The 14,171-nt window shown below is 38.2% G+C and overlaps 1 protein-coding gene across 8 annotated transcripts in view; it reads right to left on the bottom strand.

Annotated features, from left to right (window-relative positions):
* Positions 1–6,913: 6,913 nt before the first annotated feature.
* LOC307183210 (uncharacterized protein) overlaps positions 6,914–14,171 on the bottom strand; it is a 103,024-nt gene continuing 95,766 nt past the window's right edge. For 4 of the 8 annotated variants that reach the window (XR_013827416.1, XR_013827417.1, XR_013827418.1 and 1 more), the window contains one exon: positions 11,509–14,168. Coding sequence is in view for 2 of the 8 variants with exons in the window: in XM_079915409.1 (XP_079771535.1) it covers positions 7,310–7,371 (62 nt within the window). In the remaining 6 variants the exon portion in view is untranslated. Of the gene's footprint in view, positions 7,372–11,507; positions 14,169–14,171 lie in introns of those variants that run through there. The other 4 variants (XM_079915409.1, XM_079915408.1, XM_079915416.1 and 1 more) reach the window with 4 other exon arrangements.

Here is a 14,171-nt window from a genome sequence, read left to right as displayed (position 1 = left end):
TTATTCTGGATATTTCTGTGATGGTGTTTTTGTGTTTTTAAAAATTTTTATGTTTTATTTATTTATATTTTTGGCTGCATTGGGTCTTCGTTGCTGCACATGGGCTTTCTCTATTTGCAGCAAGCGAGGGCTACTCTTTGTTGTGGTGTGCGGGCTTCTCATTGCGGTGGCTTCTCTTGTTGCAGAGCATGGGCGCTAGGTGCACGGGCTCAGTAGCTGTGGTGCATGGGCTTAGTTGCTCTATGGCATGTGAGATCTTCCCAGACCAGGGCTCAAACCCGTGTCCCCTGCATTGGCAGGCGGATTCTTAACCACTATGCCACCAGGGTGTTTTTGGATGAAATTCATAATTAAATTTGTGGTGGACTTTGAGTAAAGCAGATTATCCTCCATAATATGCATGGGCCTCATCCAATCAGGTGAAGCTCTTAATAAAGACTGACCTCCCTGTCACAAAAAGGAATTCTGCCAGAAGACTTACAGAAATTGAACTGCAACTCTTCCGAGTCTCTAGACAGCCTAACCTGCAGATTTTGAATTTACCAAGCCTCTATTATTGTGTGAACCAATTGTTTAAAATCTCTCTCTCTTTCTCTATCTTTATATAGATATGGATATAGATCTAGGTATCAATATCGATATCTAGATCTATATCTGTCAGTATATATGGGCACATTGTATACACATGCTGTTGGTTCTGTTTTTCTGGAGAACCTTGACTAATACAGTGGCCCATATAAATAAAAGGATGAACCCAAGTTCACCCAGGTAGAAAGTAGTACAATGAGAACTGGAACTTAAGGCCTCATGACTCATTCAGCTGTGAACACTGACCCAGAACTGGCGTCCGCACACTCTGGCCCACTGATCAGATCTCGCTTGACTCCTGGTTTTGTACATAACGTTTTGCTTGAACCCAGCCGCACTCATTCATTAACGTATCGTGCATGGCTGTTTCTGTGCTACAGCAGCAGATGGGCAGTTGCAATGGAGACGTATGGTACAGAAAATCCAAAATATTTACTATCTGACCCTTTACAAAGAAGATCTGCTGACCCCTGCTCTAGGATGCCATCTGATTTCTGATAGCACCGAGGAGAATAATTCATGCACATTGGGATAGATTGTTAATCTCATGTCCTCCTTAGGTCAAAGATCTCTTAAATGCTCACCCTTGCAATAGCCAGCTTGGGGAGCATTGTCTGAGGATGCAGAAATTTTTCTTGCCAGGTCTTTCCAATCCACACTGCTCCCTGACTATGGTTCTTAAAACCTTTTTTTTTTTAAAATTTTTATTGGAGTATAGTTGATTTACAGTGTTGTGTTAGTTTCAGGTGTACAGCAAAGTTAATCAGTTATACATGTACATATATCCACTTTTTTTTTTTTCTTTTTTCAGTACGCGGGCCTCTCACTGTTGTGGCCTTTCCCGTTGTGGAGCACAGGCTCCAGACGCGCAGGCTCAGCAGCCATGGCTCACGGGCCCAGCCGCTCCGCGGCATGTGGGATCTTCGCGGACCGGGGCACGAACCCGTGTCCCCTGCATCGGCAGGCGGACTCTCAACCACTGTGCCACCAGGGAAGCCCCACTTTTATTTTTTTTTTGGAGTCTTTTCCAAATAGCCCATTACAGAGTACTGAATGGAGTTCCCTGGGCTAATAAGAAGAGCAGGTTCTTACTAGTTATCTATTTTATGTATAGTAGTGTGTATATTTCAGTCCCAATCTCCCAATTTAGCCTCCCCGCCACAATCCCCTGGTAACCCTAAGTTTGTTTTCTACATCCGTGCCTCTACTTCTAAAACCTGTCTATTTTAACCAACTACCACTCATTGCTTACTGTCTCTGGCTTCATGTACTTGATAATAAATCTACTTCTTGTTCTATCCTGGATGACATGTTCCAAGGACTGAGATAATATCTTATTCTACATAATTTGTCCTTGATATTGTCTATCTTGGGGTCTTCATCTATGTCCCAAAGAAGACAGTCACTCTGTCTTCTAGTACTACTATTAATACCACATTTTATGGCATGAATTTGACCCAATGCACTGAACTATCCCTTTAGAAGCTGTATGCAACCTGTCACTGGGTTTTAGCACAGGGGTAGAACTCAGATTAGTGATCATATATAAACAAATCTACTTGACCAGAAACTTTTTGTCTCACCATTTATTACACAAGTAACTTCTGTCTTTGCATCTATGATGTAAATATTTTTAATCTCCTAAATTATCTGAAAAATTATTTAGAGCTTCCATTTCAGTAGGCATTGGAATTGCTGTGTTATGACTATTTCATTAGTTTATTTCCAAGTGTTAAATTAGGCTTCAAGCTTTGGCCAAGAGTAGACAGGAAAGGGTTTCAAAGAAATGAAGAGTGGGAAAAACTTCTGATGCAAGGGAGACTTAATAAAGATTTGATTTTGAATCAATAATTTATAATAAAAGTTTGAGTTTGAATCAATAATTTATGTCATTGCAAAATAGCTCCCTGGTAAAATTCCATTCTTTGGTAATCATTAAGTACAGAAATTAACAATCAAAATATGCAGTGACCGTCTTCATTTTCTAAAAACAAACCTATATCTAGATGAGAGGAGAATTCATCTCGTAACTCAGGCTCTGGACTTACGACTCCAAGTTCTGTCTTCTTTCAACCATACCTGCTAAGTTTGTCTAACTTCTTGAGCATGAGGTAATGGTGTCAGCTTTCATCCCCTTCCTCAGTATATAGCTTGGTGAGTATGAGTAAGGGATCTAAAACTTGAGAACCTGGGTTCAAATCTTGACTCTAAAATTTACTTGTTGAGTACTCTTGAGCATGTTATCTGTTTTTGCCTCAGTTTTCTCATCTATAAAATAGAGATACCATTACTTCTCTCAGGGAGTTGCTATGAGGGTGAAAGAGAAAATTCATACAATGCAAGAATTTATCAGTTCTTGGAACACAATAAATACCGAAAAATAATGTTAGCCATTATCAAGGCCCCCTCATTTTATGGATAATATAGATTAGTTTATATAGGTCTAATATTTACATATGCATAAACATTTTGTACCTATGTGTGTGTATACGTTCTTCTTAGAAAGTGAGCAGTCAACATTCACATCTAAAAATCTGTGCTCTGTGAAATGTAGATCTCCTGTGTACAGACACAGTGCTATAGTTATCTATTGCTACATAATAAAGAAGTCCAAACTTAGTGGTGAAATAAACAAAAATTTTAATATGTGCCCAGATTCTGTGGGTCAGCAATTCAAACAGTACACAGAGGAGATGGCTTGTCTCTACGCCATGACTGATATCTGAAACCTCAGCTCATGAGGATTCGGATGGCTGGAGCTGGAATCATCTAGATAATTTTAATTCACATGTCTGGCCCTTGAAGACTGGGCCCAACAAGGACTGTTGACTGGAGTGCCTATAGATGGCTGCCCAGGTGGCTTGGACTTCTCATAACGTGGTAGTTAGGATTCAAGATAGAGTATCCCAAGAGAATGAGTGTCCAGGGTTGAAGCATTCCACGAGAATCATGCAAAAGCTGCATGACCTTTTATGACCTAGTCTTAGATGTTACATAGCATCACTTTCATTATATACTATTGCAGGCGTTGGAGACCTTTTTCCATAAAGTGTCAGACAGTCAATATTTTAGGCTTTACAAGCCATACAGTCTCTTTTGCAACTACTTAGCTCTGCTGCTGTGATGTGAAAACAGACACAAACAATACATATACTAAGGAACATGGCTGTGTTCCAATAAAGCTTCATTTATAAAAGCTGGTAGAGGCCTAGACTTGGCCCACCAGCCATAATTTACTGACCCCTGCTCTATTGTTTGAAGCCATGGAAAGCCTGCCCAAATTCAAGGGAAAACGCCCACAATCTGGATGCGAAGAATGGCAGTGAATCTGAGACCCTGTATTAAAACCACGACATATGGGATATTTATAAGAGGATCTGTCTGCATACCTTGTTTCTCCCATGTATGGTGGGTATGAGGTATTGGGACATCTTACATCTCTGTAAGCCTGGGTCAGGGTCAAAGTTGGAATCTGAACTCAATGACCTTGATTTCTGGAATAATCGGTAACTCTAATTATGATTTGCTTACACTCCTTACCCCAATAAATATACCACAAAAGATAGATTTCAAGTAAACAATTGCTTTATGGCAAATTTTTATCAAGTCTCCATTGACTGAATTATTCCATTTTGGTTGGAAAGCATGAGCTTTTTTCTTTCCTAAAGAGATCTGCAACTTTTCAGATGTGGCATTTCATTCTACTGAGAGGATGATGTAGGTTTTTATAAACGGAAAAAGCAGGGCAGGCTGAGTTCACTCAGATCGTACTAGTGCTTAAAGGAATAACCGAAACTGGAACACAGGCTTCCAGGTTTTCCTGTCCTGTGCTCTTTCCGGTAGGTGCCATTGTCTGCTGGGTCTGGCGGTAATAATTTCTGACCTTTACCTCTCTACGCTCTTGTGAAGTGGTTTGGGGCTTTGTTAGCTTTCTTATGAGTTTGTACTAAATTGTGTCCATAAAGTAGGCTGAATTCCTCAGGGAAGGATGATAGCTGTTACTGTGTTATTACTGCAAATGTTGTGTTGGTTACCTTTTTTTCTTTTCTTTTGTCCAGTTGTATCCTGAACTTAAAAGTTATATTATCCGAAATGAAAGATGTGCATCTGGTAGAAAAGACTAATTTAAGGGATGAAAATTCCTGATGATTGCTTCAGTCAACCCTTAATACACACTGAGCTTCATTAGTAAATAGACAACTCTCAGACCATTCCCTTGGAAGAGGTCGCATAATCAGGCTTTGTGTTGATTTCGCATTCTGTTGGGTAGAGACAGAACAAATTAGAATAATTAGCTGGTACAGGAAAGCACAATGAACTTTCTTCTGTTTTTGTGATGCATCCCATAATAAGGGTTGAAAATGAGACTGGAGGTAAGAACGTGAAACTCAGAAGAGCAAAGGAGAGAGGATATTGTTTCTTTGAAAATATTCTTTCAGTGTTGGCCCAGAAGAAATATGAAGCTGAGGAAATTTTTTTTTAATGATGATTTTTGTGTTGATGATGTGAGTGTGGAATTAGTAAGAATCAGGAAGCAAGCATCCTTTTCCACCAAGGACTTGGGAGCAAATGAAGCCATAAATACTCCCTGCTCTTGGAAACCCTTTTGGAGCAGTAATCAGAGAAGGGTAAAGGCAAAGCCTCAGGGCAGAGGTGTTCAGAGCAAAGGGATAGGAGGAGAACAAAAGGAGAGTGGATATGTTTAGAGCTGTCATTTTGAAATTTACCTGCTTCTGATTCAGTGCTGCTTTGCTGCTCTGTTGGTCCAGTGGAAATCCTCAAAGCAGGAGCAGCCAGCCGTATTTTAAAATAATAAGGTTAGAACAAATGACTTTAATCCAGGTCTCTTTAGCTCAAAAGCACACAGGAGAGTGTGAGGAAAGAGTGAGGCCATGAGGAATTGTTCACTGGGTACCTTTTCCCCAAACCTCACTAACTGGGAGAAACTGACCACTGGGTTATGTGCCTTGAAGGAAAGCAAATATGTTGAAAGCAAACAGTGTGGAGCTTGTTTAGAAAGCAAGCTGTATCATTTGGTCACCTGCTGATGATAATAGCATTGGCTGAGACCTGACCATTTACAATGAAGGCACTTCTGTAGGTAATAAGTTCCAGGAGGACCCGAACTGAGTGTCTGTTTCAGCATTTAGCATGGTTTAGCATCTGAGAGGCCGGTACATTATTGGCATATAGTAGACTTAAAAATGAATATTTGTGGATTGTCTGAATGAGTAGATGTGTGTGATTCACCTCCTATTTGCAGGTCCTATGCCCTGCAATGGATTTTCAGTGTCAGGTTGTGAAAGTATTTATGACGGGGATTGGCATTGTTCCCTATCTAATGGATAAAGATTACACATGAAAGGACTTTACACTGACATCCCAACAGCCTCATAGGAATTACTTAACAAAAAAATAAAATTGGATTCTGTATAATTTCTAATTTGTAAGCTGGCCAGAACACTGGTATTTCAGCCAGTCCTCTGGTAGTTCCGATGACGTCCCCATGATCACCCAGGCATAATCAGAATGGCTTTAGGATTTGGGAGCCAAAATGTTCCTCAGTATTTACGGCTTTGCTAGTCCATTTAAGAAAATGGAGTATTGAAAAAATAGCTTCAGACACAATATGGCATTTTATGATTTAGCATGAAATCTGAGAAATATAGAGGTTATCGGAAGCCTGCAATGGTAAAGTTCCCTCTGCTATTGAAGTTATTGTCTTTAAACAAAGATTCTACATCAGTAATGCTATATATATATATATTTTTTATGATATTCAGGTTAATTTCCTATTCTCTCTAAGGAAGTAATTGGTTGGTTGGTATGGGAGATGGTGTGGCTTCCAAAGGTGAAAAGTATTATTTTGTTGTAATTTCCAGCTACCTAAGGATGGGAGAGGCCCAGGACACTGCAGTCAGTATATTATGTGGAGCAGGTTATATTGTGGTTTATTTATGAACTTTTACATGTTTATTTTCTATGCAAGTTTGTGTGCTCCTTTTTGAGTTTTGGTAGATAAGTGTTTTGTAACTTTGGAATACTTGGAGTTTATATATATATATATATATATATATATATATATAAAACATATATATATATACATACATACATATATATATATATAAATGTAGTAGTTAAAGCCGTGGAGAGTGTACTAGTCTACCTAGGTTCAAATTCTGGCTTTACCCTATGACTTCCCTGTGGATTCCTCTGCTCACCTATTAAAAAGGAGGATAATAAGACTGCTGTGGTGAGTTACATACTAAGTGCTATTTAAGCATTTGCTATAATGATCGTGTATACTCGAAGGCAAGGAACTTGCCCCTTGATCGTCTCTGTATTCCTAGTGCTTAAGAATTCCTAGTGCTTTCCTAGTGCATTGTCTTAGGCTAGAGATAGCTCAGTACAGTTCTTCTCACTATAAAGTACTGTTACATTGAAAGTCTTTGCTTGTGTACTAATAATCTATGACATATCTGCTGAGGACAAAGAAAGGAATAGTTTTAAAACTGCAATGGATAACAAAAGATTGTATGATGTAATGCCTTTATTATGTAATTATAAAACTAACAAATGATCATGGTAGAAAATATGAAAAACTCCTAGACAAAAGAGAGGTCAACAACATTTGGAGTAACTTTCAGAGTGTAGAGCTGTCCATGAATATTAGTGCTTTCATATTTTCCAGGACTTTCAGTAGACTCTGCTTCTTAAGAGTCTATTCATGATATTTTACTTTAATGATGTTTTCATCATGGGGACACACACACACACAGAAATCTGTTAAAAAAAAAAGACAGACATGTAAATCACTGATGTTTCAGATAGCCACATGAAATAAAGTGAGAAAGGTCAACAAGCTGAAAGAATGTGGAGTAGCATCTCCTTAATTGCTTACATAACTCTGATAATTACCTCTTTGTGGATAAAGTAATTAATGGGGAATCTAATTTAAGAAAAAGATATGAACTGCTTGGCTTCTCGAAGCCAAGTATTTCTTTCCACAAAAGGTTACTTTCCACGGCCATTCTTCCTTATTACCCGACAGGGAAAGAGTATTGTATGGCAAAGGATCTTCCTGAAGGAGGGTGCTTCCCACACTGATTGTCATAAGTGACTTCGCGATTACTGTTGCTGTATTACCAAAATCTTAAACTAGGATATTTTTGACAAATTTGGCCCTTAGTTAATTTTTAGAGCTACAAACTGTCAGATGGCTCTGAAATAACAATTGTCTGGCTATTCTTCAGGGTGATCACAATATGGAAATGACCTTGAGGTATCACTAAAAAGCAGGAAGGTGTGAGTCTTCCTTTGGTTCCAGAGTGAAATGGGAGTTGGAGTTGGAGTTGGAAAAGAGGCCCACAACCAAGTGATAGAGAAGGAAATGTGAGGTCATTGGTGAAAAACCAGGTTGAAGTTAAGGTGAAGAGGCATGAGGAAATGGGCAACTGTTCCAGTATTACAAAGATCATCAAGAAGCATATCCATGAATGTGGTTTGTATTGCAATCTGCTGAAAAAGAGACAAATATCCTGGCCTGGCCTTCATGGAGATTATATTTTATTGATTCTGATAATAGATTATTGTTGAAAAGGGCCTCCTATAAATTATAACCATGCAAAGGCAGCAAGATAATTTTTTTTCTTTATGTATGTGTTTCTCATTCCTACTCACTTCTATCTTAGGGGAAGAGAAAATCACAAAAAGCAAAAATGTCAATTCTCAGCTATTCATTTTCAATATAATTTTTTTTCCAAATTCCAGTGGAGGCAATAGGTTAACTGTTAAGATTTGTAAGCCTCAAAAAGCTAGATTTTTACAAAGTGTAGCCAAATTTTATTCTATAAATAATAGCTTTGCAAATAATATATGGTGATGCAAAGTTGGAAAAAGCTGGTTTTTCTTCCGTGAATGGCTTCACTGTGCTGGGAGAAGAGGCACAGAAGAAATCAACGTAATTAAACATGGGGTGAGTTTTCCTGATAGGGGACTCTAGTGCTTTAAAATAGACTAGATAATCCTAAGGATAATCTGAGGGTAGAACAGACCAATGCCTCATTTCCAATCTGGTACCCTGGAAGAAAACAGTGTATTTTCTTTAAGGTCTTGAGAGGTTTTTCTTCTGCTTTGTTTTGGTTTTGGTTCATTTTGTAATCAACCTTATTAAGGTATCATTTACATACAATAAAATGCAGACATTTTTAGTCAACGGCTCAGTGACTTTTAATTAATATATACATTTGTATAACTAGCACCCCCATAAAGATAGATAACAATTCTAAAACCCTAGAAAGTTTCCTCCTAGGCTTTTGCAAAAGTATCCCCATCTCCCACCCCAAGGCCACCACGGATCTGTTTTTTATCTTTAGAGATGACTTTTGCCCAGTTTACAATTTCATGTAAGTTGAATAATACAGTAGGTGCCCTTCTGATCTGGCTTCACTTGCTCAGCATATGGCTTTTGAGATTCATTCATGTTGGGATGTTTTAAACCAGGACTTTAGCCTGGGTGGCTGATGTTGTCTGAAGGCACCTATAGGTACATCTGAGTCTCTGGCATTGTCACTGTCTGTTCTTGGCTCAGTATTTTCAACTTTATAAGAAGCACAAGGTTGAAGTAAGGAAGATCATTGTCAGTATAATGGAGGTGAAGTGGGTTCTGTTATATAATATTCTCAGCAAAAATTGACCTGCTTGGAATCATTGTGTTGATAATGGACAAGGATACTCCTCCTCCAAAACCCTTGATAGTATAAAACTTCTAAAGGACGCTGTCCTAGGACTCTTTTAATTTTCATATTTTGGGAAACATTTCTGGAGAATTCAAATGCTCGCAACCTGAAAGAAACAATTATTCACCTGAAAGCTGACTCTGCTAAAGTTGAGTTGTCTGACCTTTACATGCTGATAGAACCCAAACAGTCTTGCAAAACAATGCTCTCTTGTTGGATATAAGCATATAGATTGTTTAAGATGGACGTGTATATGCAGTAAAGTGAAAAAGCAAAGAATCTTTGAGTTTCCCTTGCTGGATTTTTTTATTTTTTCATTTAAGTTTCTATAGCATATGCTAATAATTCAGGGAAACCTCAGGTTAGTTTTACATATAATATCCTGACAGGTATGTAGAACTCGTATCAATTGCCCTAAAGAGCTTACCTAGCGTAGATGCATATGAATGCATTTAATAATTGCTTTATTGGCAGCAGTGCCAACCTACACAGTCTGTTTGGTTTTATATCATTCTCATTACCTGCTGTTTACCACTGTATACATTGCTAATGGCGTGGTTTCTATGGCTTGTGAATTTCACGGCCAAATAATATGTAATTTATTGCACACTTCAGTGTAGAAGATGGAGACTCCATAACTTTTCGTGTGCTCTTTGCCCCTTTAGAATGTATTACACTGAGATCAGGCAAAGTAATAAATGTATTTCAAATGTGCGTGATAGGTAGACATCAATTAGGACTGCTGGGCAATATTTCTGCTTCCAGCAACGTAACAGTTTTTAAAGACTAAGCCATTGAACGTGGAGTCACTGAACATGGGACTCAGTTCACTGGGATCCTTCTTAGAAAACTAAAGGAAAACTTGGATTGGATTTGTGTGGTTTATTCAAGTAGTAACTAATCACCTACATCTTGTTGAACTTAATTTGTCACAATTGTTTGGTATTTTATTAACTCTCTTCCCCTTCTTCCCCGACTCTCACGAGAACGGATCATGAGTATCTTAAAACATACTAAGTCGTCTTCCATCCCTGTTAATCTAACTACAAAAGCACACTTTCCTTATCCAATGTAACTTACTGTCTTTTAGAGTGGCTGGGGTTTTAATTCTCTACAAAATTAAAACCAGCAAAGAGAAACATTTTCAAGGAGCCACCACATTGTAGCGCTTTAGAAAGAAGACTTTAGAATTAAGGGCAACTATATCATTTTATAGCTAAAGCACCTGAGGCCTAAAGTAGGAAGGTAACCATCGAGGTCAGGGAAAGGGGTTGAAGATCAGGTTTCCAGAAAGAGTCTAGAGGGACTCAATCTGAGCAGGTCAAAAACTGAAAGGAGGCCACGAATGTTCTGGGAAGGCTGGCATCTGGCCTCCAGTGTGGGATTCAGATGGGGAGTGGGTCCTGGGGGAACTGAGCTTCTGCAGTAGGCAGAGAAGTCCACCTCCTCTCCGGAAAGTACCACTGACATCAGGGAGTTGAGAGGAAAGAGCAGAATTCCAGTCCACCTGAGAAAGCAGGCCAGTCTGATTAACTCTGAATTTAGGCTTATTTCAGATACTTCTTGAGAAAGAACATGGACAAGAGCAAGTCCCACGCAGCCTCTTTTAAATCCATGCCCAGTATTTTCTGGTGGAGCTGCTTGAACCCTCCAAGTGACTCCAGTATTTTAATTTCACTCTGTATTTAATTCCGACAGTTCTATGATTGATTATTTAATGGGCAAATAAGTAGGGTCACAAAAGAGTGTGAATGTATTTTACAGGATGAGGATGGGCGGAGTGGAGCAGTCTGGAACAGGACACCAATAAAAAGGGATCTTGGTAAAGAAGAACGTCTATTAGAAATGGAGAGGAATTCGCAAGGAAATTAGTGCCTGACACCACGCCCTTCTCTCTGCATGTTTAGAAGCTAGTTTCTAATTTTATTTTCGTAGGAGCTGTCCCTGTGATGAATTCTCTTTTACCTCCACACCATTTACCACATGGACATATTGTGAAGTTTGTGTGAGAGAAAGCAAGTATTAGAATTTGTCTTGCAAGGAGCTATAAACACTTCCTGGAACAATCTAGGGTAGAAGGAAAAGGAAAGGAAGGTGGAAACAAAGGAGAAAGACAGCTAATGATGCTGGAGTCTCTCGCTGGGATTTGTGGTATCTCTTTTTGAAACTAAGTACAGAAAGTCAGAACTTGACTGATTGTTTCCTGATCACGGTTTGTTTTCAGTTTTGCTTTTTTCTTGCTCTCTCATCAGTTATTCCAGCCATTGCTATGTCATTTTCAGTTTCAGTAAGCATGCCTGTCTTGTTTCCATTTGCATTATTCATGCAAACGTTGATTGAACTGATGACCCCGAGTTATCAAGGAAACATTAGATACACCAGTAGATACATTTCTTAATTTTAGAAAAACATTACCGAGTGAAGGTTAAAATAACTCCTCTTCAATTTGTCATTTTAAAAAAACTTCTCCTAACATACAATACCTCATTGCCTAACAATGCCAGATAAATGAAGAATTCCTATGTATTCATGAATGCAGGCTAGTCTGTATATTTTTTGGCAGGTATGACCGTTACCGAGGGTAACGGCCTGGTTTGCCGGCCATGTCCTGTCTCCTAGATAGTTGTAGTTTCTGTTTTCTTTCAGTTGGTCCATTGGATATCAGAGGTGAATTTATAAAACTATACTTCCCTTTACACTTAGTTTTTTGTTTTGTTTTGTTTTACTTGAAGTATAGTTGATTGACAATGTTGTGTTTCAGGTGTACAGCCAAGTGATTCCGATATATGTATTTCTTCTTCAGATCCTTTTCCATTATAGGTTATTACAAGGTATTGAATATAGTTGCCTGTGCTATACAGCAGGACCTCGTAGTTATCTACTTTATACATAGTATACACTTACTTTGTGTGATCCACGCTGGTCAGACCACATGATTATTTTCACTTCTGATATAATTTTTTCAGGTCCAACCTCAGATCTTTGATAAGAAGATATTTTTTAGCATGTGTGTGCTCTAAATCCAACAGTAGTTATTAGAGATATGGTTTTGCATTAGGTATTCTTCACTTTTTTGTTCTCGGCCAACCAACTGAAAACTAGCATTTATTTTCTGGTTGGTTTGCTAGATGTTTATGACTATAATAAAAGTCTTACATTTTGTCTCATATCTTAAAACACAATCTGAATTAGCAGTGGATATTGTGCTATACATAGGGCCTGTGATATAAATATTGTATCTAATTTCAAAAACATATAGCCTAGAAGGGAACACGGACACCTAAGCAGCAATTATGGCAACTGCATTTGTTTACTAAGTGAAATAGCACTGAGATGGATAAAGTGCTAGCAAGCCTTGAAGAGGCAAATCAGCTTCAAAAATAGATGCGCAGTTCTTTAAAAATCTTTTTAACATTTTTCATCTACATGTAGACTATAACTTAGCATAAAAACGGTACGGGTTTTATTTTAAGTAATGTAGCATTTTGACATCCTCATAATGAAATTAAATCCAGAAGGAGGTTTCTCTCCATGATCTCTTGAAATGGTCCTTGATCATCCACAATATTTCCCATCAACACAAAGGTGTTACCAAGGGCAGGAAACTCCAGCATTATTAAAGTTTCATAAAGCAAAGTCAATTTTAAGAATATAATGTCCCCAAACTGATAAAGGTCTTGACAGAAAATTTCAAGGGAAGCATAAATTATTTTTTGTTTGTCAGAGGGCAAAAATATTTAGGTTGAGTTAATGAATGGTAGAGTTTTTGAGTGGAGAGTGTCCTTAAAATATTATGTAGATCTGTACTGTCAACAGATGCTAGCCACATGGCATTATTTATATTTAAACAAATTTAAAAATAAGATTAAAAATTCAGTTCCTCAGTTGCATTTGCCATATTTCAAAGATGTTTATTAGCTCCATGTAGCTATTGAATACTGCATTGCATGGTACAGATATAGAATATTTTCATTATCACCAAAAATTCTATTGAGCAATACTAAAATTATACCCAGATATGCACAGAGAAGGCAACCAAGTCTCAAGGAAATAATATAACTTCCCCAAGATCACACAGCTGTGTTTTTAAAGAAAAAGAAAACGACACAAAGGAAATAGTAACAGAGGCATTAACGAAACCCAGTAAGTTTCTGGAGCAGTCAAAGTAGGGTTTAAAAGTGCATACTTAGCTGTTAGCAGGGTTGAAGCTCTTGATGGTTGGTAAGAGCTACCTGCCTGAATTTGGACATTAGCATTTTATGCAATGAATTAAAAGCAAAAAATCCTTTCAGCGAATGGCTGCCAGCTCCATAGTTTTAGCCACTGCCGTGCTTCCAGGTTATGTTTATCATTTTCATGTACAGGGCACCACTGTGAAATGTGACAGTTTATCTGACCCCAGAGAAATCAAGAAATCTTGTGGGGGTTATGGCTATATTTGAAAAGGTTGATTTTTAAATGCATCATGCAGACTGGCCCTGTTGTAAAAGCGATTCCTGCCATCAAATAATCAAAATGTAAACTCTCTTCTTACCTTGCAAAAGTCAAAGATAGTCCCTGCATCTTTATTATTTCGTTGAAATCCAAATATTGTTTTTCCATTCTCTAACTTGTTTTCCTCACAGTGTTATCAACTATTGCCAAGGAAGGAAAGGTTAGATTTATCAGTCAAAGTTTGCTAAAGGCCCCCTAGGTAACTGAACCCTCAGGAGAAACAATCATCATGTATTCTTTTTCTGTTGTTTCAGTATCTTCGTAAAGAGTCATTTCAATATGTTTGGTTCTGTAGCAGAGGTTCTGTGAAGTGCTTATCTTCCTCTGAGGTCCAGAAAGCCTGCGAGTCTG

Source organism: Stenella coeruleoalba (assembly GCF_951394435.1).
Source record: "Stenella coeruleoalba genome assembly, chromosome: 3".
NCBI lineage: Eukaryota > Metazoa > Chordata > Mammalia > Artiodactyla > Delphinidae > Stenella > Stenella coeruleoalba.
The sequence above is the reverse complement of the archived record's forward strand: the minus strand, read 5'-3'. Positions and strand labels throughout refer to the sequence as shown.